Source organism: Mastigoproctus giganteus, chromosome 1 (genome assembly GCF_048544385.1).
Source record: "Mastigoproctus giganteus isolate SK-2022 chromosome 1, ASM4854438v1, whole genome shotgun sequence".
Lineage (NCBI taxonomy): Eukaryota > Metazoa > Arthropoda > Arachnida > Uropygi > Thelyphonidae > Mastigoproctus > Mastigoproctus giganteus.
The window spans coordinates 279,103,823-279,128,378 of record NC_143575.1 but is presented as its reverse complement, the minus strand read 5'-3'; the positions used below and the strand labels follow the sequence as shown (position 1 = coordinate 279,128,378).

At 40.2% G+C, this 24,556-nt stretch overlaps 1 protein-coding gene across 2 annotated transcripts in view; it reads left to right on the top strand.

Annotated features, from left to right (window-relative positions):
• The first annotated feature begins 5,517 nt into the window (after positions 1 to 5,517).
• LOC150092029 (BPTF-associated chromatin complex component 1) overlaps positions 5,518 to 24,556 on the top strand; it is a 100,117-nt gene continuing 81,078 nt past the window's right edge. For both annotated transcript variants that reach the window (XM_090386673.1, XM_090386665.1), the window contains exons 1-2: positions 5,518 to 5,745; positions 23,843 to 23,937. In XM_090386673.1, coding sequence (XP_090242799.1) covers positions 5,719 to 5,745; positions 23,843 to 23,937 — 122 coding nt within the window. In that variant the 5' untranslated portion in view covers positions 5,518 to 5,718. The remainder of the gene's footprint in view (positions 5,746 to 23,842; positions 23,938 to 24,556) is intronic.

Here is a 24,556-nt window from a genome sequence, read left to right as displayed (position 1 = left end):
GATTGAGCAGGCTTCTATTTGTTGTTGTGGAAGCAGCGCCGGACCAAGGTATTTCCTCTCCCCTGGGAGAAAGATTTTTTGGCGCCCTTTACTAAGGATATATATATGTTTTGCCTGATTCTTCTGTTTTTGGCTTCCCTAAAAGAATGGTGCCCCAGTGCAGAACCCAGCTAGACCGTACCTTAATCTATCACTTCGTGGAAACGGATGGTTTGAATGAACACAAGAAAGGCACCCGGGGTGGATGGGATCTACCCAGTTATATTAAAGGAGGCAGCAAAGGAAGTAAGCAAACCCGTAGCCATAATTATGAGAGCTTCCTTGGACTCAGGGGAGGTACCCATAAACTGGAAATGTGCAAATGTGACTCCAATTCACAAAGGCTGATACAAGTAATTATAGACCTGTGAGCTTAACTTCCGTTCCAGTAAAATTAATGGAGGCACTGGTTAAAGAACCACTGCAGGATCATTTAGCCAAGACTTCAGTTATAGCTCAGACACAGCATGGTTTTGTTAAGGGGAAGTCTTGCCTGACCAACTTGATTGGATACTATGATGCAGTCACAAAAGAACTGGATGCAGGGAATAATTTTGAGATTATATACTTGGATGTTAGAAAGGCTTTTGATACTGTTGCACATGGAAGACTGCTACACAAATTGGAGCAGTGTGACATTAGAGGCAAATTGCTGCTATGGATAAAGGGGTGGTTGAGGGGGAGAAGACAGAGAGTGGTAATCAATGGACACTGCTCATCGTTAACAGGCTGCCGTAGCTTAGTGGTCAGCCGCGCTGGTGCATAAGTACACGTGCCTTGAGTGACCGGGGTTCAAGCCCGTGACTGCTGAATACGGTGCTGTTTCTTGTATTCTGTCTATCTTGTAAACTCCTCTGACCGTTTGGTCGTCCCGGAATATAAACAGAAAATTTATTTATTTATTTATTTAATGTTATTAGTGGAGTCCCTCAGGGCTCAGTGTTGGGTCCATTATGGTTTTCTGTATTTATAAATGATATTGATGATGGTATATCAAGCTTAATATCCAAGTTTGCAGATGATACAAAGGTTGGCAGGGTTGTCAAGGACACTACTGACACTATGCTGCTGCAACAGGATCTGGAAAGTTTGAGCAGATGGGCTGAGAGGTTGCAAATTAAGTTTAACATTGACAAATGTAAAGTACTACACATGGGAAACAGCAACCCCAGAGCAATGTATCAACTCTGTGGTACTACACTGACAGTGGTAGAGAATGAAAGGGACTTGGGGGTGATTGTGCAGGCAGATATGAAGTTCTCTGAGCAGTGCAGACAGGCTGCAAGTGTAGCTCATGGAGTATTGTCAATGATATACAGGAATTTTTCCAGCAGGGATAAGGAGGTGATTATTCTATTGTATAAGGCAATGGTCAGGCCATACCTAGAGTACTGTATACAAGTCTGGAGGCCTCATTTCAAGAAGGATGTAGAGCTGCTGGAACGGGTACAGAGAAGGGCAACAAGATTAGTGAATGGAACAAAGGGTTGCTCTTACGAAGAAAGGCTTAAGTTTTGCAAATTACAGAGTCTGGAGACTAGGCACCGGCGAGGTGATCTGATAGAGGTGTATAAAGCCTTGAATGGTTTAAGCATGCTCAATGCTGATGAGATTCTTCCTCTAGCTCAGAAAAATCACCTGAGAGGGCATTAATTCAAATTGAGGAAAGACAGATATAGGATAGCCGTGCGGAAATTTGCCTTTAGCCAGCGGGTGGTTGGTTGGTGGAACAGACTTCTGTTCCACAGGCTTTTCCGTTATATTATGCTCTTGCCAATCAATGTACTCGTGAATCCTCGCTACAGCAAGACCACAATATCATGTGAATCCAGAAACCCTGAGTTTTAAATGATCTATCTAGCAGTTTAAGTTAGGACAAATATATCTAGTGTTCTACATTTACTTTGAGAAGTAAAGAGCGAATGGCAACATCTAGACGCGTTGTGTTTTTCATCCCGGGACACCTCTTAGCTAAGGGCTACCCGAAATGCCGCAATTAATGATCCTTAAAAAAAAATGATTGTTAGTGATTTGCATGTATTTAAGAAGAATGATCACGACATAATTATAACAAACAAAAAGGTTTATTTAACATATATGTATACAAATAAGTACAATATAATTGTTACGTAAGTTAGATTAATTGGTATGTAATTGTTAAGCAAACTAACTGGATACAAGCAGTATCTTGTTTTAGCAATATTATAATTTTGTAATGTTCGTCATGTGACTTTTACACTGATTCTCTATCAAGTACAAAATTCCTTGTGTTTTTCATAACATAACTTTGTTCAAATACTAGGACAGGGAATTATATTAAATTAATAGTGTAAATAATATTTGACAATTAAATTAGTAAGTTGCATTATCAATTAAACTGAGTTCTAAGGAAATAATACAATTGTCGGGGTATATTTATATATATTTATGTGAGAAAAGATGTCTTATAAATGCATTAAAACGTATGCAGGTAGTAAGTTCGGCTTCTGGGTGATTTAATACAGTTTGTTATTAAACAGTAAGGGTTGTCTTACCCGAAAATATTCTGCAACGCCTCGGGGGGGGGGGAATCTGTTTCAGACATCAATATAGTTCTTTTCTCATCTTTTCCCTCGTAATTATTAATTTACTTCTTCTTTACACAATGACAAAAATCGGCCAAAACTATCACTGATCTTCTTGTCATGTTTTACTCATGAACTTAACTGTGTGTGTCCGTCTCCTCTCCCCTTTTGTCTTTTTTCCCTTCAAATATATATATATCTCTGCATCCTCGGGGGGGGGGGGGAGAAATGAATTGATACTGTACCATGCACGGCGTCGTAGTGACAATTAATATCTTTATAAAGGTCTTGTTATGCAAGACCTGCTGTGTTTTATTCTGGTAATTTCTACTCATATAACAATTCACCGTTCTTCGGACCTTTGCGTTCGATCAACGCTCTTGTCCGCTCAGGAGAACGGGTGACGTCACTGTGGTGTCCCCTTACGGCGACTGCACCCCTGGGGTGATTTGAAACCGAAAGCAAAAGCTTAAGCTCTGTCAAGTGGCGCTATCTGCTTTAGTGTACATGTCACTAAAAAAAAAAAATATTCGGCAGTATGAGGCGAATTTACTTCTTGAGAGTAAGTAAAAGGGCTAAAAAAAATGAAAATATTTGCCTTTTTACACTTCAATCCGTTGTGGTGGAGGTTGATAGCCTAAATAAGTTTAAGGCTCAGCTGGACAGGTATTTTGAACGAACAGAGGGGTGATGTGGAAGTGTTTTTTTTTTTTTTTTTTGGCTGATGCTGCATAAGCTTGCTTTCTTGCATCAAATGCCTCTACTAATGCTAATGCTAATGCTAATGCTAATTCAAGGAAGAACTATAACAAATTGTTGGAGGATAAGGGTGTGTGTGTGTGTGCGTGTGTGTGTGTTGGCTGATGCTATTTAATCTGTTTTTCTAGCATCATCTGCCATTGCTACTACCACTACTAGTAGTAGTAGTAGTAGTAGTAGTAGTAGTGGAATGTGATGCAAGCAAGCAAGTGTATGAGCTTATGTAGCATCAGCCAGCTTATGTAGACGACCGCAAAAAAAAAAAGCCATACCATTCCCTCCAAATGCCTGTCCTAGTTCCTCCTTAAATTTATTAAACCTATCAACTTCCATAACGACAGATGGAAGTTTGTTCCAGCAATTAACCACCCGCTGGCTAAGGGCAAATTTCCGCACATCTATTCTACACCTATCTCTTCTTTATTTTAATTTATGTCCCCTTAGGTTCGTAATCTGAACAAATGGAACGATCCCATCAGAATTCAGCATGCTCTATGCATCCAATGCCTTATAAACACCTCAATCAGATGATGACGCAGGTGTCTAGTCTCCAGCCACTGCAATTTGCAGAACTTAAGCCTCTCTTAGTAAGAGGATCCCTTTATTCCCCTCACCAATTTTGTTGCCCTTCTCTGTACACGCTCAAGCAAATCTACATCCTTCCTAAAATGAGGCCCCCAGACTTGTACGCAGTACTGAAGGTGTGGCCTGACCATTGCCTTATACAGAGGGACAATCACCTCGTTTTCCCTGTTACAAAATTCCTATATATCATTGACAAAGCCCCATGACCTGCCGTGGCAGCCTGTGTGCATTATTCATATCTGAAGACACAATTACTCCCAGGTCTTTTTTCATTTTCTTCCACTTTAAGTGTAGTACCACACAATTGGTACGTTTCTCTGGGGTTACTTCTACCCATATGCAGTACTTTGCATTTGTCAAGGTTGAACTTCAGTTGCCACTTCTTAGCTCATCTGCCCAAATTATCTAGATCCTGTTGCAGTAGCACACTGCCATTACTGTCTTTAACAACCCTGCCAACCTTTGTATCATCTGCAAACTTCGACACTAAGCTTGACATACCTTCATTAATATCATTGATAAATATACAAAACAACAGAGGACCCAACACCGAACCCTTTAGCATTAGCATTAGCATTAGTAGAGGCATTTGATGCAAGAAAGCAAGCTTATGCAGCATCAGCCAAAAAAAAAACCCACTTCCACTTCACCCCTCTGTTCGTTCAAAATACCTGTCCAGCTGAGCCTTAAACTTATTTAGGCTATCAACCTCCACCACAAGGGATGGAAGTCTGTTCCACCAACCAACCACCCGCTGGCTAAAGGCAAATTTCCGCACGTCTATCCTGCATCTGTCTTTCCTCAATTTGAATTTATGCCCTCTCAGGTGATTTTTCTGAGCTAGAGGAAGAATCCCATCAGCATTGAGCATGCTTAAACCATTCAAGGCTTTATACACCTCTATCAGATCACCTCGCTGGTGCCTAGTCTCCAGACACTGTAATTTGCAAAACTTAAGCCTTTCTTCGTAAGAGCACCCCTTTGTTCCATTCACTAATCTTGGAACAAAGGGGTGCTCTTACCCTGTGGGACTCCACTAATAACATTACTCCACGAAGAGAATACAAAGTCCACGAAGTAGTGGACTAATAACATTAATCAACTACTAAATGGAAAGGCAATGTATCTTATCTTACCTGTTAGAACAAGATGTTATTATTATTATTAGCCATAAGGTGCAAGGAAGCATGAGGCTTATGCTGCACCCGCCAAAAGAAAATCCCGTTTTACCCTGAGAGAGAGAGAGAGAGAGCGAGAGAGAGAGAGAAGTAGAAGGGAATCACCAAAAAAGGAAGAAAGAAGAATGGTGATATCCAGCTCAGGACCTGGGGTTTGCGAAGCCCATACTCACCAGATGTGAGCCGCTGCGGTAAATGTGAGCGACTTCTTTTACGGTGGTATGTTGAGATTGTTTAGTTTATTAATGACGAATGTTTAGTTCTGTTCTTTTTTTAAAATTTGAAAAATGCGGTTGCAGATTTGTGTCCTGCTCATGAGGCTCTTATACGGCTCTATAAATTTGTTTTATAATTATTATTGTTTTTGCTATGGTGGCACTGAGACGACCGCTTGTATACAAAATATGTATGTAAAAGTGTTTCGTGATGGTTGTTTTAGGTATTGAGCTGAAATGATTCGGTGTTATATTAAGGAGAGAGTATGTAAAGCGTTATTTGTTCATTTTCAAACTTCTTATGCTTTCGCTGTTTGAAGAACAGGTGTATATGTTATATAGTATTTTTTCCCCATTAATCGTTGTAATGGAATTATAATGAGTCACGGAAGTTCAGCAAGTAAGGTACGTTGGACGTGGAATTAGAATTAAAAAAATAAATAAATAATTATTTGTCTAAAAGCGATATTGAAATTTATTTAAATACAGATGTAAAGCACGCTTTTTGTCCTACCCTCCATACCCTTCCCAGCTTTCACTTCATTGCACTGACAATCAATTGGCAAGGGACAATCACTGTTTACCCTAACGCAAGAGAAGCAGCAAAGTCACATGACATCAGAATACATCGCAGACTAAATAAAAAAAATTAAGAAACCGCAATACGGAATTTAAAAAAAAATGAATCAAAATTCAAATTTTCTAAAACAACTCCATTTTTTGCTTGAATCCCTTAAAAACATAACAACCTAGTCTCGTAAAAACCTAACCTTTTGTCACTAAACAAAAATAACTTAAAAACTAACAGCTTTTCAGGTTAACAACTTGTTAACTTGCAAAGTGGGACCAACTGATGATGTTACCAACAGCAAATTCTAAGAGGGAAACATTCATGGAGCTATTCGTGGAAGCTACTAGGCTTTTCTTATTGATTAAGAAATATTGTTCAAAGCCTAAATGGATGTCACATGAACTAATGACACTTGTGGCAGAAACAAAAATGCATACAGGTCTGTATACAGGTACTGTATACAGACCTGTATACAAAAAGTACTGTATACAGGTCTGGAGGCCTCATTTCAAGAAGGATGTAGAGCTGCTGGAACGAGTACAGAGAAGGGCAACAAGATTAGTGAATGGAACAAAGGGGTGCTCTTACGAAGAAAGGCTTAAGTTTTGCAAATTACAGTGTCTGGAGACTAGGCACCAGCGAGGTGATCTGATAGAGGTGTATAAAGCCTTGAATGGTTTAAGCATGCTCAATGCTGATGGGATTCTTCCTCTAGCTCAGAATAATCACCTGAGAGGGCATAAATTCAAATTGAGGAAAGGCAGATGTAGGATAGACGTGCGGAAATTTGCCTTTAGCCAGCGGGTGGTTGGTTGGTGGAACAGACTTCCATCCCTTGTGGTGGAGGTTGATAGCCCAAATAAGTTTAAGGCTCAGCTGGACAGGTATTTTGAACGAACAGAGGGGTGAAGTGGAAGTGGTTTTTTTTTTTTTTTTTTTTTGGCTGATGCTGCATAAGCTTGCTTTCTTGCATCAAATGCCTCTACTAATGCTAATGCATGGGATGAAATATAAATTATCAGCTGACACAGAAACCTATGGCAGGTATAAGCTGTAATCAAGTCACAGAGGAGATTAGGCAAGCAAAGGCAGATTACAAGAAATCTATGGCAAGGGATGCTAAGAAAAACAGCATTGACTTCTTTACTTAAACATTGTTTCCCAAACTGTGTTCCACGAGATGTGAACAAGTGTTCCATGAAAAATCATAATTAATAATAAAAAAATCGAATAAAATAATAAATTTTAGTGTATTTGTAGCATCTACGACTTTTGTATCTTTATAATATTTAACATAAGTTTTTTTTTCGGTTATTAATGGCATAGATTAATAATCAAATAGACCGTGGAACCCTTTATTTTGGCGGGCTTTGCATAGAGAAGTAGTAGTAGTGGCATGTGATGCAAGAAAGCAAGTGTATGAGCTTATGCAACATCAACCAAAAAAAAAAAAAATTTACAAAACAAATCCCACTAAATGTTTGTCCAGTTATTCCTTAAATTTATTTAACCTATCAACTTCCACAATGACAGATGGATGTTTTTCCAATAATTAACCACCTGCTAGCTGAAGGCAAATTTCTGCATATCTGTTCTACATCTGCCTTTTCTTAATTTGAATTTATGCCCCATTAGGTTCGTAATCTGAACAAGTGGAAGAACTCCATCAGACTTCAGCGTGCTCAACCCATTCAAGGCCTTCATCATCATCAGCTATTTTCAGTCCACTGCAGGATGAAGGCCTCTCCAGCAACTTTCCAGTTCCTTCTGTTTTGTGCAATGGCCATCCATTTACTACCCAAAAACTCATGAATTTCATCTATCCATCTCTGCCGTTGTCTTCCAGGTTTTCTTCTAGCTCCTCTTGGGTATCATTCTGTTATTTTCTTAGTCCATCTGTCATCATGTCTTCGAGCTGTGTTCTGCCCAAGACCATTTTGGTTCTTTAGTCCTTTTAGTAAGAATGTCCTTTACTTGAGTTTGATGCCTAATCCATGTGTTTCTCTTCTTATCTAACAGTCTGATTCCCAATATAATTCATTCCATTCTTCAATGTGTAGTTCTCAGCTTTTCCTTATATCAAGGTGGGGAGTATACATTAGTTCATTATTTTACATTTCAGACAAACTGGGATATTGCTCTTCAGTATGTGACTATATTTCCTGAATGCTATCCATACAAAATTTATTCTTCTCTTGACTTCCAGCCATTTATTATTATTACAGCTAATAACTTGTCCTGGATAAGTATATGACTCCACCTTTTCAATTACTGCTCATTCAATCATTATGTCCCTTTCTGTGGCATACTTGTTGATCATTACTTTTGTTTTAGCCGTATTCATCTTTAGTCCAAAATCCTTCCTAACTGTGCATAACTGATTAAGATTTTCCTCTAATTCTTTGCAGATGGCATTGTGGCTTTTTTTTTTTTTTTTTTATGAGACCCCAAACACGAGAGGTATTAGAACCTATAGTACTTAGTACCGTGCTTGGGTTGGAGGTTGAGAAGATGAAAGAAGATATTGTTGATATTGGACTTGAACTTCTGTAGATTGTAATTTTCAGGAAATACGTATGAAGGAAGGTTGTTCCAGAAACAGCAGTTGAATGAATAAATGAGGAAGATGAAAAGTTGGTTCTGTGGGTTTGAAGTTGGATGCTAAATGGATGTTGGCTGGTGGCGGCACGTGTTAGGACTGTTTTGAAAGAGAGAGCGGGAATTATAGAAGCCAATTCAGAAGAACAGTGCCCATGGAAGTATCTGTAGAAGAGGCATGCAGCAGAAACAGTGCGTCTATGAGAAAGTGAGTGGAGAGACTCCGTTAGAGATGAATCATTAATTAACCTAACTGCCCTCTTCTGAATGGAATCAAGGAGCCTGAGAGAGGTTTTGGGGGCACCACCCCAGATGTGGGAACAATATTCCATGGCAGGGCGGATTTGCGATTTATACAGAGTAAGAAGCTATTTGGAAGAAAAGTAACGCCGAGAGCGAAAGAGAAAACAAAGTTTTTTAGATGCAGAGAAAGCAATATTTGTAATGTGCTTGTGCCAAGAGAGATTAGAAGTCAGGGTAATCCCCAAAAGAGATATATCATTTTGCCTAGAAATCGGAGTGTCACTACAGATGAGCATAGGAGCAGAAGAATCCTTTTTGCGAGATATAAGACAAGACTGGATTTTAGAAGGGTTGAAATCAACTAAGTTGTCTTTGCCCCACTGGAGAATTACCTGAAGATCGGCATTTAAGGAATTGGCAGCAGATTTTCGAGAACTTGAAGCTGATTGAGCAGGACAGGGTTTCTCAAAATGGAAAGTTGAATGCAATGTGCTATCATCGGCAAAACTATGGATAGGATTTCCAGTCAATGGAAGAAGGTCATTGATATACAAGAGGAAAAGAGTGGGAGAAAGAACTGAACCTTGGGGGAAACTGGCATTAGTGGAGAAGTTAGAAGACAGAGAGCCATCTACCATCACCCTCAGTGAGCGATCAGAGAGAAAACTGGATAACCAATTACTAAAAACAGTTGGCAAACCATAAGATGGAAGCTTGTTTAGAAGACCTTTATGCCAAACATGATCAAAAGCCTTTGAGATGTCAAGAGCAACTACTTGTGTTTCACCGAACCTTTCCATTGAATTAGTCCATAAATGGGTAACATAAGCCAGAATATCACCAGTGGATCGACAGCGGCTTATGACCACAATGCCATCTGCAAATTGTAAATGGTTTACGTATACTCTCCATTCATATTGACTCGTTTCTGAGACCAGTCTAGTCTTCTGAAAGCTTCTTCAAGGGCAGCAGTAAACAGCTTCGGAGATATTGTCTCCTTGTCGAACTCCTTTCTCGATTTTAAATTTGCTACTGTCTTTGTCTAGTCTAATAAAGGAGGTAGCGTTCTCATATATTTTCTTCAAAGGAGGTAGCATTCTCATATGTTTTCTTCACCATCATCATATATGGGGTATCTATGCCTTGTCTTTCCAGTGCCTGAAACATTGCCTTATGCTGTATGGAGTCAAATGCATTTTTGTAATCCAGAAATGCCAGGCATAATGGTGTTTATATTCATTTGCTTTCTCCATTAGCTGTGATATTACATGAAGGTGATCCATAGTTGAGAATCCTGTCCTAAAGCCAGCTTATTCTTTCTAATCTGTTAGTAATGACCCTTGTGAACAACTTGTAGTTATGGGATAACAAGCAGATTGGTTTATAATTTCTGATTTCTGATTCCAAGGCCTTGTACACCTCAATCAGATCACCTCGCAGGTGCCTAGTCTCCGGCCACTGCAATTTGCAGAACTTAAGCCTCTCTTGGTAAGAGGATTCATTCATTCCCATCACCAATCTTGTTGCCCTTCTCTGTACACGCTCAAGCAAATCTACATCCTTCCTAAAATGAGGCCTCCAGACCTGTACGCAGTACTCAAGATGTGGCCTGACCATTACCTTATACAGAAGGACAATCACCTCCTTTTCCCTGCTAGCAAAATTCCTATATATCATTGACAAAACCCCATGACCTACCCTGGCAACCTGTCTGCATTGCTCAGAAAACTTCATATCTGACTGCACAATTACTCCCAGGTCTTTCATTTTCTACCACCTTAAGTGAAGTACCACGCAGTTGGTATGTTTCTCTGGGGTTACTTCTACCCATATGCAGTTCTTTGCATTTGTCAAGGTTAAACTTCAGTTGCCACTTCTTAGCCCATCTGCCCAAATTATCTAGATCCTGTTGCAGTAGCACACTGCCATTACTGTCATTAACAACCCTGCCAATTTTTGTATCATCTGCAAACTTCGACACTAAGCCTGATATACCTTCGATCCCCCTTTGTGAATTGGGGATACATTTGCACATCTCCAGTCCATGGGGACCCCTCTTGAGTCCAAGGATGCTCTCATAATTGTGGCTAAGGGTTTGCTTAGTTGCTTTGCCCCCTCCTTTAATATAACTGGATAGATCCCATCCACCCCAGGTGCCTTTCTTATGTTTAACTTCAACAATTTCTCCTACACTTTGCTCTCAGTTATTACAAAATCATTAAGCACGCTACTACAATTTGATAACCTTCTGCCATTTTCAAACCTTAATAACTCCTCGTGTGAATGTAGATGCAAAGTACTCATTCAGTTAAACATAAGAAAGGCACATTGGGTTCATGGGAGGTCTCCACGGTGTGGAGTTGGGCAAATGTATCCTCAGTACACAAAGGGATTCGGCGGGTGACACGAGTAATTTCAGACCTCTGAGTTTAACTTCTGTTATGGGGAAAATAATGGAGTCACTGGTTTTTAAAGATATGCAGCACCATTTAGGTAAGACTGGAGTTATAGTTCGGACATCATGGATTTGGTTTGGGGAAGTCTAGTCTGACCTATTTGATTGGATACTCTGATGTAGTCACAACGGAACTGGATGCAGAAAATAATTTTGATATTATATACTGGTTTTCATGAAAACCTTTGATACTGTTACACATGAAAAACCTGTACAAATTGGTGCAGTATGGCATTAAGGGCAAGTTGCTACCGTGGATAAAGGGATGGTTGAGTAGGAGAAGGCAGAGAGTGGTAATCAGGGACACTGCTGTTCGTGGACTAATATTATTATTGGAGTTCCCCAGGGTTTGGTGTTGGGGCCCATTGTTGTTTTCTGTATTTATCAGTGATATAGATGAAGGTATATAAAGCTTAATGTCCAAGTTTGTAGGTTATACAAAGATTGACAGAGTTGTTAATGACAGTACTTTACCACAACAGGATCTAGAAAAGTTTAGGAGGTTGGCTAAGAGGGTGCAACTGAAGTTTAACATTGATAAGTGCAAGAATATGCAGAATCAGCCAAAAAAAAAAAAAAAAAAAAAAACAACCTCCCATTTCACCTATACATTTTTTCCAAATGCCAGCTCAGCCTTAAATTTATTTAGGCTATAAACTTTCACAAATTCCCAACAAAAGATGGAAATCTGTTCCACAAATCAACCAACCGCTGGCTAAAAGCAAACTTTTGCACATCCATTCTACAACTGTCTTTCCTCAATTTGAATCTATGCCCTCTCGGGTTCTTAATCTCAGCAAGATGAAGAATCCTATCAGCATTCGGCTGCTTAACTTATTCAAGGCCTTATACACCTCAATCAGATCACCTCGCAGGTGCTACTATTTGCAGAACTTAAGCCTTTCTTAGTAAGAGCACAACTTTGTTTCCATCACCAATTTTGTTGCCCATCAACAATATTGTTGCCCTTCTTTGTACTCGTTCTAACAACTCTACATCCTTCCTGAAATGAGGCCTCCACACCCCAGAACACAAGTTAAACTAACAGGACTATAGTTACTTGTGTTACCCTTTGTGAATTAGTGATACATTTAGCATTAGCATTAGTAGAGGCATATGATGCAAGAAAGCAAGCTTATTCAGCATCAGCCAAAAAAAAAAAAAAAAAAAAAAAACCCTCTCCCATTTCATCCCTCCGTTCGTTCGAAATACCTGTCCAGTTGAGCTTTAAATTTGTTTAGGCTATCAACTTCAACAACAAGTGATGGAAGTCGGTTCCACCAACCAACCACCCGCTGGCCAAAGGCAAATTTCCGCACATCTATCCGACATCCGTCCTTCCTCAATTTGAATTTATGCCCACTGAGGTGATTATTCTGAGAAAGATGAAGAATCCCATTGGCATTGAGCATGCTCAAACCATTCAAAGCCTTATACACCTCTATCAGATCACCTCGCCGGTGCCTAGTCTCCAGACTCTGTAATTTGCAAAACTTAAGCCTTTCTTCGTAAAAGCAACCCTTTGTTCCATTTACTAATCTTGTTGCCCTTCTCTGTACCTGTTCCAGCAGCTCTACATCCTTCTTGAAATGAGGCCTCCAGACCTGTATACAGTACTCAAGATGTGGCCTAACCATTGCCTTATACAAGGGAATAATCACCTCCTTATCCCTGCTAGAAAAATTCCTGTATATCATTGACAAGACACCATGAGCTACTCTTGCAGCTCGTCTGTACTGCTCAGAGAACTTCATATCTGCCTGCACAATTACCCCCAGGTCCTTTTCATTCTCCACCACTGTCAGTGTAGTACCGTAGAGTTGATACATTGCTCTGGGGTTACTGTTACCCATATGTAGTACTTTACATTTGTCAATGTTAAACTTCATTTGCCACCTCTCAGCCCATCTGTTCAACCTTTCCAGATCCTGTTGCAGCAGCATAGCGTCAGAAGTGTCCTTAACGACCCTGCCAACCTTTGTATCATCTGCAAACTTAGACATTAAACTTGATATCCCATCATCAATATCATTCATAAACACCGAAAACAACAACGGACCCAACACTGAACCCTGAGGAACTCCACTAATAACATTAGTCCACGTTGAGCAGTGTCCATTGATTACCACTCTCTGTCTTTTGCCACTCAACCATCCCCTTATCCATAGCAGCAATTTGCCTCCAATGCCACACTGCTCCAATTTGTGCAGCAGTCTTCCATGTGCAACAGTATCAAAAGCCTTTCTAAGATCCAAATATATAATATCAAAGTTATTCCCTGCATCCAGTTCTTTTGTGACTACATCATAGTATCCAATCAAATTGGTCAGGCAAGACCTGCCCTTAACAAAACGATGCTGCGTCTGAGCTATAACTGAATTCTTGTCTAGATGATCCTGCAGTGCTTCTTTAACCAGTGCCTCCATTAATTTACCTGGAACAGAAGTTAAACTAACAGGTCTATAATTACTTGTGTCAGCCTTTGATCCTCCTTTGTGAATTGGGGTTACATTTGCACATCTCCAGTCTATGGGTACCTCCCCTGAGTCCAAAGAAGCTCTCATAATTATGTCTAGGGGTTTGCATACTTCCTTTGCTGCCTCCTTTAATATAACTGGATAGATCCCATCCACCCCAGGTGCCTTTTTTATGTTTATCCTCAACAATCTCTCCTCCACTTTCCTCTCAGTTATTACAAAATCATCCAGCTCACTGCCAATGTTTACTTTACCTACATCATTCTCCTTCCTGAATAACTCCTCATGCGTGAATGTAGATGCAAAATACTCGTTTAGATTGTTAGCCACCTGAGCAGGATCCTCAACTGTTGAACCATCAATATCCAGTGGACCAATCTGATTCATCCCTTTCCTTCTCGAGTTCAAGTATGTAAAGAACTCCTTTCTGTTTTTCTTTGCATCCTTTGCCAAGGATTTTTCGTAGTCTGCCTTTGCCTGCCTAATCTCCTTTGTGACTTGGTTGCAGACCAACTTATATCTATCATAGGCTTCCATGTCACCCATTAATTTGTATGTATCCCATGCATTTTTCTTCTCTGCCACATGTCTCATTAGTCCATCTGACAACCATTTAGGCCTAAACCTTGAACAATATTTCTTAGTTGGTATGTAAAGCCTGGTAGCCACCAAGATTAGTTCCTTGAATGCTTCCCATTTTGAGTTTGCTGTTGGTAACATCATCAGTTGGTCCCGCTGTATAGAATTTAAATACTGTCTTAGACCATCATAGTCGCCTTTACGAAAACAAAAACCCTTCCCTTTACCTCTGATGGTAGTTACCTCCTTGAGTAAATCCCACTTCAACACACTGTGATCACTGTCACCTAGTGGTTCATTTATCTGCAGGTTCTTAATGCATGAAGAATCACTACTGATAATCAGATCAAGAGTATTGCTCCCTCTTGTTGCCTCACGAACATGCTGATGTAGAAAACAGTCATCCAATAAATCCACAAAAGCCTTGCTAGTGTGCGAGTGACCAACCCACAAATTCCAGTCAATATCTGGGAAATTAAAATCCCCCATTATAAGACTCTCTGATTTACTGGCCCACTCTATTTCCCTGTACAATATATTATTATACTCATCAGAGTCGTTAGGCCTATAGCACACTCCTACTCTCAATTTTGATTTGTACACCTCCATTCCATGGGGACCTCCCCTGAGTCCAAGGAAGCTCATAATTATGGCTAAGGGTTTGCTTTATTCCTTTGCTGCCTCCTTTAATATACATCTCAATCAGATAACTGGCTAGATCCTGTGCACCCCAGGTGCCTTTCTTGTGTTTAATTTCAACAATTTCTCCTCCACTCAGTTATTACAAAATCACTTAGCTCCCTGTTAGAGTTTGATAAACTTCTGGAATTCCTCTCCTCATGTGTGAATGTAGATGCAAAATACTCATTCAGTTTATCAGCTTCTTGAGCAGGATCATCAATAATCGAACCATCTATTCTAAACTGGACCAATCTGATTCATCCCCTTCCTCCTAGTGTTTACATAAGTACTGAGCTATATCTTTATATCTGAACCCCTGGCGCTCGTCGCCGTGATGGGATATTGTGCTGTAACTCTACTTCACAATAAAGATTTATTTATTTATTGCAGGCGGTGAATGGTTACATGATTGCCTGATACAATAATACCCACAACAGCGACAATGCTAGGGGTTTAACATGAAATAACTTATACAAGAAGAATTACTTAAAACATATATTAGGACATAAAACGTATAATTACATATTTTACATATAAAATTTATATTAACGTGTGAAATGAAGACACATGAAAGGACGATGACAGTCACTCGGTTGAAGATGAAAGCTGGTCCCTGATGATGCGTCTTCTGTATGATTTGTTCTCTATGAACTTTTTGTAGTCCACATCCATCTCCTGGACATTGTGCAGCATCTCCATAGGCAGGAATCTATCCCCTATTTTGAGCCTCCACGCCACAGACTGCAGAGAGGGGAGGGCTCTTAAGGGTTTTGGGGGGATCCTCGAATTGCACATCTGCCAAAAATTTGGCGTATTGACTTCACCCGCTATCATTGTAATTGACACAAGCAAGCGGAGGGCAAATATCCGTTTGGAGACTTTTCTGTAATTTAGAAGTTTCGTCATTTCTGAAGTATGTATGAGTGGTGGCAGTTTATGCTTGAAGAGGATCCGCCGAAGAAGCCAGTACTCATCAAATGCAATGGTTTTTAGCATGGTTTTCGTTGCCGACGCCCAGATTTCTGACCCGTAGGTGATGGCTCGCTGCAGAAACCGGTATATGTATTGGAGCGTGTACTCAGGCTCTGTGACATAGAGGTGTTGTTTGGCAAGCCATCTTGCTCTGCAGACCTTGTTGTGAATGTCTGCAACATGGTGTTTGAAACTGAGTTTAGGGTCGAATATAATGCCGAGATCTTTGTGCTTGATGACTGGGGTGATGTGTGTTCCATGGATTTCCAGGTTGCGTTGGGTTTGATTTGAGGGAAAATACCATTTGTTCAGATTTGTTTGATTTATCTTAAGAGAGAACTGTGCCAAGTATTTAATAAGATTCTTGAGGCTGTTGATACTGTTTCCAGAAACAGAATCAGGTCGGGCGGTCCCGTTGATCCGATAGAGGAGCTTCAAGTCATCTGCATAACTGATAAATTCTTTTTGCTGACACAGGAATGGGTGGATGGCAGCCGTAAAGAGGAGCCCTGAGAGAACTCCGCCCTGGGGTACGCCTACACAAACATTCCTTGTGAAAGATTTTTTATTCACAGTCAAGTGAAGGACCCTGGTCGTAAGTAACGACTTCAAGAATTCCAGTATATTGCCTTTTATCTGGTATCCATCCTCGCAAAGTTGCAGGAGGGGCTGGATGTCTATGCTGTCGAATGCAGACTGGATATCCAGATAAACAATTGCCATCTCAGCCCTATCTTGTAGAGCCCCTAGAATGGTGTTGGTGGTTTGCAATAGGTTTGTAATGGTGGACCTGCGTTTCAAGGCATAGTGAATAACTCTTACTAAAGAACTCTTTACTGTTTTTCATTCTGTTCTTTGCCAAAGATTTCTCGTAATCTGCTTAATCTCCTTTGTGACTTGATTACAGACTAGCTTATATCTGAAGTAGGCTTCTGTGTCACCTGATAATTTCTATGCATCCTATACATTTTTCTTATCTGCCACGAGACTCATTAATTCATCCGACATCCATTTAGGCCTGAACCTTGAACAGTATTTCTTAGTTGGAATGAAAAACCTAGTAGCCTCCAAGATTAATTCCCTGAAGGCTTCCCATTTAGAATTCAACATTGGTAACATCATCAGTTGATCCCACTGTACAGAATTTAAAATCTGTCTGAAACCCCTGTAGTCACCTTTACAAAAGTCTTGTAAAGCCTTGATGGTAGTTACATCTTTAAGTAATTCCCATATCAGTATATTGTGATCACTGTCACCCAGTGGTTCCTTTATCTGCAAATTCTTAATGCATGAATAATCACTGCTGATAATCAGATCAAGGGTATTACTCCCTCTGATTGCCTCTCGTGTGTGCTGCTGTAGAAAACTGTTGTTGGTGACTCTATTGTCAGGGAAACGGGGAACATGCTTTGTAAAAAGGATAGGTGGAACAGGACCAGGGTATGTCTGCCAGGGGCAAAGGTTGATGACTTTGTAGAGCAGATATCATCTTTTAAGGGCCCAAAAGGTGATATAGTTGTACACGTTGGCACTAATGATATTAAGAGTAGGAGACCAGCGGAATTACTTAACAAGTACAGGTCACTGTTGAAAAAAAGCCGTGAAGTAGGGTTGAATTTGAAAGTGTCTGCAATTCTGCCCAGACACGATAGGAGGGAGTATATGATGAGAGCCTTGTCGATCAATTCGGCCCTGGAAAGATTGTGCAAGGCTCAAGGGGTAGAATTTTTTTCAGCCTGGACTGTACTTGTTAACAGGAGAGATTGCTTCTACAGGGATGGGATACACTTAAATAGAAAGGATGCAAGAATATTTGCTGATGCTATCGAGGCAGTGTTAGGTGGGTCGGAAAACTGCTAGCTTGGGGGGAGACAAAGATTAATGGATTAACAGTAGCCACTGGCAGAGGTGAAAGAGATTCTTGCACTGCTTCTATTGGAATGAGCAGAAGCCTGAAAAACAAGATGCAGGATATTTCAGAGACTGCTGGAAGTTATTGTGGTACAAGTAAACATATGGGTTGTGTTAGGGTAGCTAAGAATAGAAACAGGTGCATGTATACTTGCGTGTACACCAATGCTAGGAGTTTAGTAAATAAATTTGATGAATTTGAGGTATTGCCCAAAACATCAAAGGCAGATATTGTTGGGATATCAGAGACGTGGTGTCACACAGATATAAGGAATGCAGAACTGGAATTTGGGGAGTACAATGTGTATAGAAAGGATAGACAGGACAGGAGGGGAGGAGGGGTTATGTTATTAGTTAAAAAACACATAAAATCCAAGGAAGTGAAGCCAGTCGACATTGATGGACAGGGCAGTGTCGAGTCAGTTTGGTGTGACATAAGCATAGGTAAATCAAAATTGAGAGTAGGAGTGTGCTATAGGCCTAATGACTCTGATGAGTATAATAAGATACTGTACAGGGAAATAGAATGGGCCAGTAAATCAGAGAGTCTTATAATGGGGGATTTTAATTTCCCAGATATTGACTGGAATTTGTGGGTTGGTCACTCACACACTAGCAAGGCTTTTGTGGATTTATTGGATGATTGTTTTCTTCACCAGCATGTTCGGGAGGCAACTAGAGGGAGTAATACTCTTGATCTGATTATCAGTAGTGATTCTTCATGCATTAGGAATCTGCAGATAAAGGAACCACTGGGTGGCAGTGATCACAGTGTGCTGAAGTGGGATTTACTCAAGGAGGTAACTACCATCAGAGGTAAAGGGAAGGGTTTTTGCTTTCGTAAAGGCGACTATGATGGTCTGAGACAGTATTTAAATTCTATACAGTGGACCAACTGGTGATGTTACCAACAGCAAATTCAAAATGGGAAGCATTCAAGGAACTAATCTTGGAAGCTACCAGGCTTTACATACCAACCAAGAAATATTGTTCAAGGTTCAGGCCTAAATGGTTGTCAGATGAACTAATGAGACATATGGCAGAGAAGAAAAATGCATGGGATACATACAAATTAATGGGTGACATGGAAGCCTATGATAGATATAAGTTGGTCTGTAACCAAGTCACAAAGGAGATTAGGCAGGCAAAGGCAGATTATGAGAAATCCTTGGCAAAGGATGCAAAGAAAAACAGAAAAGAGTTCTTTACCTATTTAAACTCAAGAAGGAAAGGGATGAATCAGATTGGTCCACTGGATGTTGATGGTTCAACAGTTGAGGATCCAGCTCAGGTGGCTAACAATCTAAACGAGTATTTTGCCTCTACATTCACACATGAGGAGTTATTCACGAAGGGGAATGTCGTAGGTGAAGTAAACATTGGCAGTGAGCTAGATGATTTTCTAATAACTGAGAGGAAAGTGGAGGAGAAATTGTTGAGAATGAACATAAAAAAGGCACCCGGGGTGGATGGGATCTATCCAGTTATATTAAAGGAGACAGCAAAGGAAGTAAGCAAACCCCTAGCCATAATTATGAGAGCTTCTTTGGACTCAGGGGAGGTACCCATGGACTGGAGATGTGCAAATGTAACCCCAATTCACAAAGGAGGATCAAAGGCTGACAAGTAATTATAGACCTGTTAGTTTAACTTCGGTTCCAGGAAAATTAATGGAGGCACTGGTTAAAGAAGCACTGCAGGATCATCTGGACAAGAATTCAGTTATAGCTCAGACACAGCATGGTTTTGTTAAGGGCAGGTCTTGTCTGACCAATTTGATTGGATACTATGATGTAGTCACAAAAGAACTGGATTCAGGGAATAACTTTGATATTATATATTTGGATCTTAGAAAGGCTTTTGATACTGTTGCGCATGGAAGACTGCAGCACAAATTGGAGAAGTGTGGCATTAGCATTAGCAGAGGCATTTGATGCAAGAAAGCAAGCTTATGCAGCATCAGCCAAAAAAAAAAAAAAAAAAAAATCCACTTCACCCCTCTGTTCGTTCAAAGTACCTGTCCAGCTGAGCCTTAAACTTATTTAGGCTATCAACCTCCACCACAAGGGATGGAAGTCTGTTCCACCAACCGACCACCCGCTGGCTAAAGGCAAATTTCCGCACGTCTATCCTACATCTGTCTTTCCTCAATTTGAATTTATGCCCTCTCAGGTGATTTTTCTGAGCTAGAGGAAGAATCCCATCAGCATTGAGTATGCTTAAACCATTCAAGGCTTTATACACCTCTATCAGATCACCTCGCTGGTACCTAGTCCAGACACTGTAATTTGCAAAACTTAAGCCTTTCTTCGTAAGAGCACCCCTTTGTTCCATTCACTAATCTTGTTGCCCTTCTCTGTACTCGTTCCAGCAGCTCTAAATCCTTCTTGAAATGAGGCCTCCAGACCTGTATACAGTACTCTAGGTGTGGCCTGACCATTGCCTTATACAATGGAATAATCACCTCCTTATCCCTGCTGGAAAAATTCCTGTATATCATTGACAGTACTCCATGAGCTACTCTTGCAGCCCGTCTGCACTGCTCAGAGAACTTCATATCTGCCTGCACAACCACCCCCAAGTCCCTTTCATTCTCCAATGTCACACTGCTCCAATTTGTGTAGCAGTCTTCCATGTGCAACAGTATCAAAAGCCTTTCTAAGATCCAAGTATATAATATCAAAGTTATTCCCTGCATCCAGTTCTTTGGAGGCAAATTGCTGGTATGGATAAAGGGATGGTTGAGTGGCAGAAGACAGAGAGTGGTAATCAATGGACACTGCTCAACGTGGACTAATGTTATTAGTGGAGTTTCTCAGGGTTCAGTGTTGGGTCCATTGTTGTTTTCTGTATTTATAAATGATATTGATGATGGTGTATCAGGCTTAATGTCCAAGTTTGCAGACGATACCAAGGTTGGCAGGGTTGTTAAGGACACTACTGATACTATGCTGCTGCAACAGGATCTGGAAAGGTTGAGCAGATGGGCTGAGAGGTGGCAGATGAAGTTTAACATTGACAAATGTAAAGTACTACATATGGGAAACAGTAACCCTAGATCAACGTATCAACTCTGTGGTACTACGCTGACAGTGGTAGAGAATGAAAAGGACCTGGGGGTAATTGTGCAGGCAGATATGAAGTTCTCTGAGCAGTGCAGACGAGCTGCAAGAGTAGCTCATGGTGTCTTTTCAATGATATACAGGAATTTTTCTAGCAGGGATGTGATTATTCCCTTGTATAAGGCATTGGTCAGGCCACACCTTGAGTACTGTATACAGGTCTGGAGGCCTCACTTCAAGAAGGATGTAGAGCTGCTGGAACGAGTACAGAGAAGGGCAACAAGATAAGTGAATGGAACAAAGGGTTGCTCTTACGAAGAAAGGCTTAAATTTTGCAAATTACAGAGCCTGGAGACTAGGCATCGGCGAGGTGATATGATAGAGGTGTATAAGGCTTTGAATGGCTTGAGCATGCTCAATGCCGATGGGATTCTTCCTCTTGCTCAGAATAATCACCTGAGAGGGCATAAATTCAAATTGAGGAAGGACGGATGTCGGATAGATGTGCGGAAATTTGCCTTTAGCCAGCGGGCAATTGGTTTGTGGAATAGACTCCCATCGCTTGTTGTTGAAGTTGATAGCCTAAACAAATTTAAGGCTCAGCTGGACAGGTATTTCGAACGAACGGAGGGGTGAAATGGGAGTAGTGGTTTTTTTTTTTTTTTTTTGGCTGATGCTGAATAAGCTTGCTTTCTTGCATCATATGCCTCTACTAATGCTAATGCTAAAACAGCCATCCAATAAATCCAAAAAAAGTCTTGCTAGTGTGTGAGTTACCAACCTACAATTTCCAGTCAATATCTGGAAAGTTAAAATCCCCCATTTTAAGACATTCTGATTTATGGGCCGATTCTATTTCTCTGCACAATTGCTCATTATACTTATCAGATTCATTAGGCCTATAACTCACATCTACTCTCATTTTTCCTTTCCCAGTTTTTCCTTTTCCTTATTTAACGCCAAAGAGACTCAACATTACATTGTTTACCAACATTATTTCCTTAGATTTTGTGTTTCTTAACTAACAGCATAATCCCCCCCCCCTTCCTGTCCTGTCTATCCTGTCTGTACACATTGTACTTCCCAAATTCCAATTCTGCACTTCTTATATCTGTGTGACACATCTGATATCCCAACAATATCTGCCTTTGTTGTCTTGACTAGCACTTCAAGCTCATCAAATTTATTAACTATACTCCTAGCATCGGTGTACATGCAAATATAAATGCACCTGTTTCTACTCTTAGTTATGCTAATACAATCCAGGTATTTATTTGTTCAACTATGACTCCCAACAGTCCTGGAAATCTCCATTGCCTTGCTTTCCATTCTGCTGTTCATTCTAATAGAAGCAGTGCAAGAATCACTTTTGCCTGTGGCCACTGTTAACCTATTACTGTGTAGCTCCTCCCAAGTTAGCACTTTTCCGAACCACCTAACACTGCCTGGATAGCATCAGCAAATATTCTTCCACCCTATCTATTTTAGTATGCCCCATCCCTGTAGTCTCTCCTGTCAACGAGCCCAGACCAGGCTGAAAAAAATTCTAATCCTTGAGCGCTGCACAATATTTGAAGGGACGAATTGATCGAAAAGGCTCTCATTATATACTCCCTCCTATCGTGTCTAGCCAGAATTGCAGACACTTTCGCATTTAACCCTAACTCGTGACTTTTTCAACATTGACATGTACTTTTTGAGTAAATCGACAGATGTCTTCCTCTTAATGCCATTAGTTGCAATGTGTACAACAATATCACCTTTTTGCCTTAAAAGATGATATCTGTTCTACCTCATCATCAACTTTTGCCCCTGGTTTTGTTCCACCAATATGGGTAGCAGTAACCTCAGAGTAACATACCAATTGCGCAGTACTACACTCAGGATAGTTTAAAAATGAAAAAGACATGGGGGTAATTGTGCAGGCAGATATGAAATTTTCTGAACATATGTAGACAGGCAGCCAAAGCAGCTCTGGGTGTTGTCAATGATATTCAGCAATTTTGCCAGCGGGAATAAGAATGTAATTTTCCCTTTCTTATAAGGCAACGGTCAAGTTACACCTTGCGTACTGCATACAGGTCTGGAGGCCTCATTTTAGGAAGGATGTAGAGCTGCTGGAATGAGTACATAGAAGGACAACAAGCGGTGAGGAGAACAAAATGTTGCTCTTACGAAGAAAGGCTTAAATTCTGCAAATTGCAGTATTGACTAGGCACTTGCAAGGTGATCTGATTGAGGTGTATAAGGCCTTGAATGGTTTGAGCAAACTCTGTGCTGATGGGGTTCTTCCTCATGCTCAGATTATGCCAGCGGTCCCCAAACTGCTGGCATAATCTGTGCGCTGCAGCATATTTTAAATTTTTGAGGTAAACACAGTAATACTCGACATCTGTCGGTAACCACACGAACTGCTAGCTCGAGGTAGTTCACAGTTTCAACATTACTTAAGTTGTTTGGACCTAACTACTTGATAAACAAAAATGTTAGGTATTTCTTTAGTCCTAGGGGCGACATTAAAAAAATTACTGAGACAATAAGGATGCCGTGAACCGAAAAAATCTGGGAACCCCTGGATTACATACCTGAGGCCATAAATTAAAATTGAGAAAGCCAGTTTTAGAATAGAGGTCTGGAAATTTGCCTTTAACCAGCAGGTGTTTAATTGTGGGAACTAACTTCCATCTGTTGTTGTGGAAGTTGATAGTTAAAATAATTTTTTTTTTTTTTTTTTTGGCTGATACTGTATAAGCTTGCTTTCTTGCATCATATGCCTCTACTAATGCTAATGCTAAGAAATAAAGATTTTATTTTTTCATTTATTTTTTTGTTTTGTAATATACATGTTTTCACTACTTAATGAATTATTAAAGTATTTCACTATTTTGTCTAAATTTAATTTTTGATTTGTATCACATTCTGTTGATTATAGCTGAAATTGTTATCCCAATAGGTAGGAGAAATATTTACAGCTGCAGGAGCAGCGTTTACTAAACTTGGTGAATTGACAATGCAACTTCATCCTGTTGCAGAGCCTTCTCCATCTAGGTAAGTTTAAAACAGGGCAAAGTAGTTAAATTAGTGATAATCATGTGTCAAAATTGATCTTTTATTATTATTTATTTTTTCTAAGAAACTGTTGCATGGTCTCTAAACGTATGATGAATGCGATCTAAGTATATTATCACAGCCTTGTCAATTAATTTGGCCCTGGAGAGATTGTGCAAGCCTTGTGGGGTAGAATTTTTCTTAATGTGGTCTGTTCTTGTTAACAGGAGAGATTGTTTCTACTGAAATCGGATACACTTAAATAGAAAGGGTATAAGAATATTTGCTGATGCTATCGAGGCAGTGTTAGGTGGGTCGGAAAACTGTTTTGGGGGGGGGGGGTTACAGACTAATAGATTAACTGTAGCCACAGGCAGAAGTGAAAGTGATTCTTGCACTGCTTCAATTGGAATGAGCAGCAGCCTGAAATGCGAGGGGTGCAGGGGATTTCAAGGACTGCTAGGAGTCATCATGGAACAAGTAAATACATTGACTGTGTCAGGGTAACTAAGAGTAAGGATAGGTGCATGTTTACTTATATACCAATGCTAGGAGTATAGTAAATAAATTTCATGATTTTGAGGTGCTGGTCAAGACATCAAAGGTAGATATTGTTAGG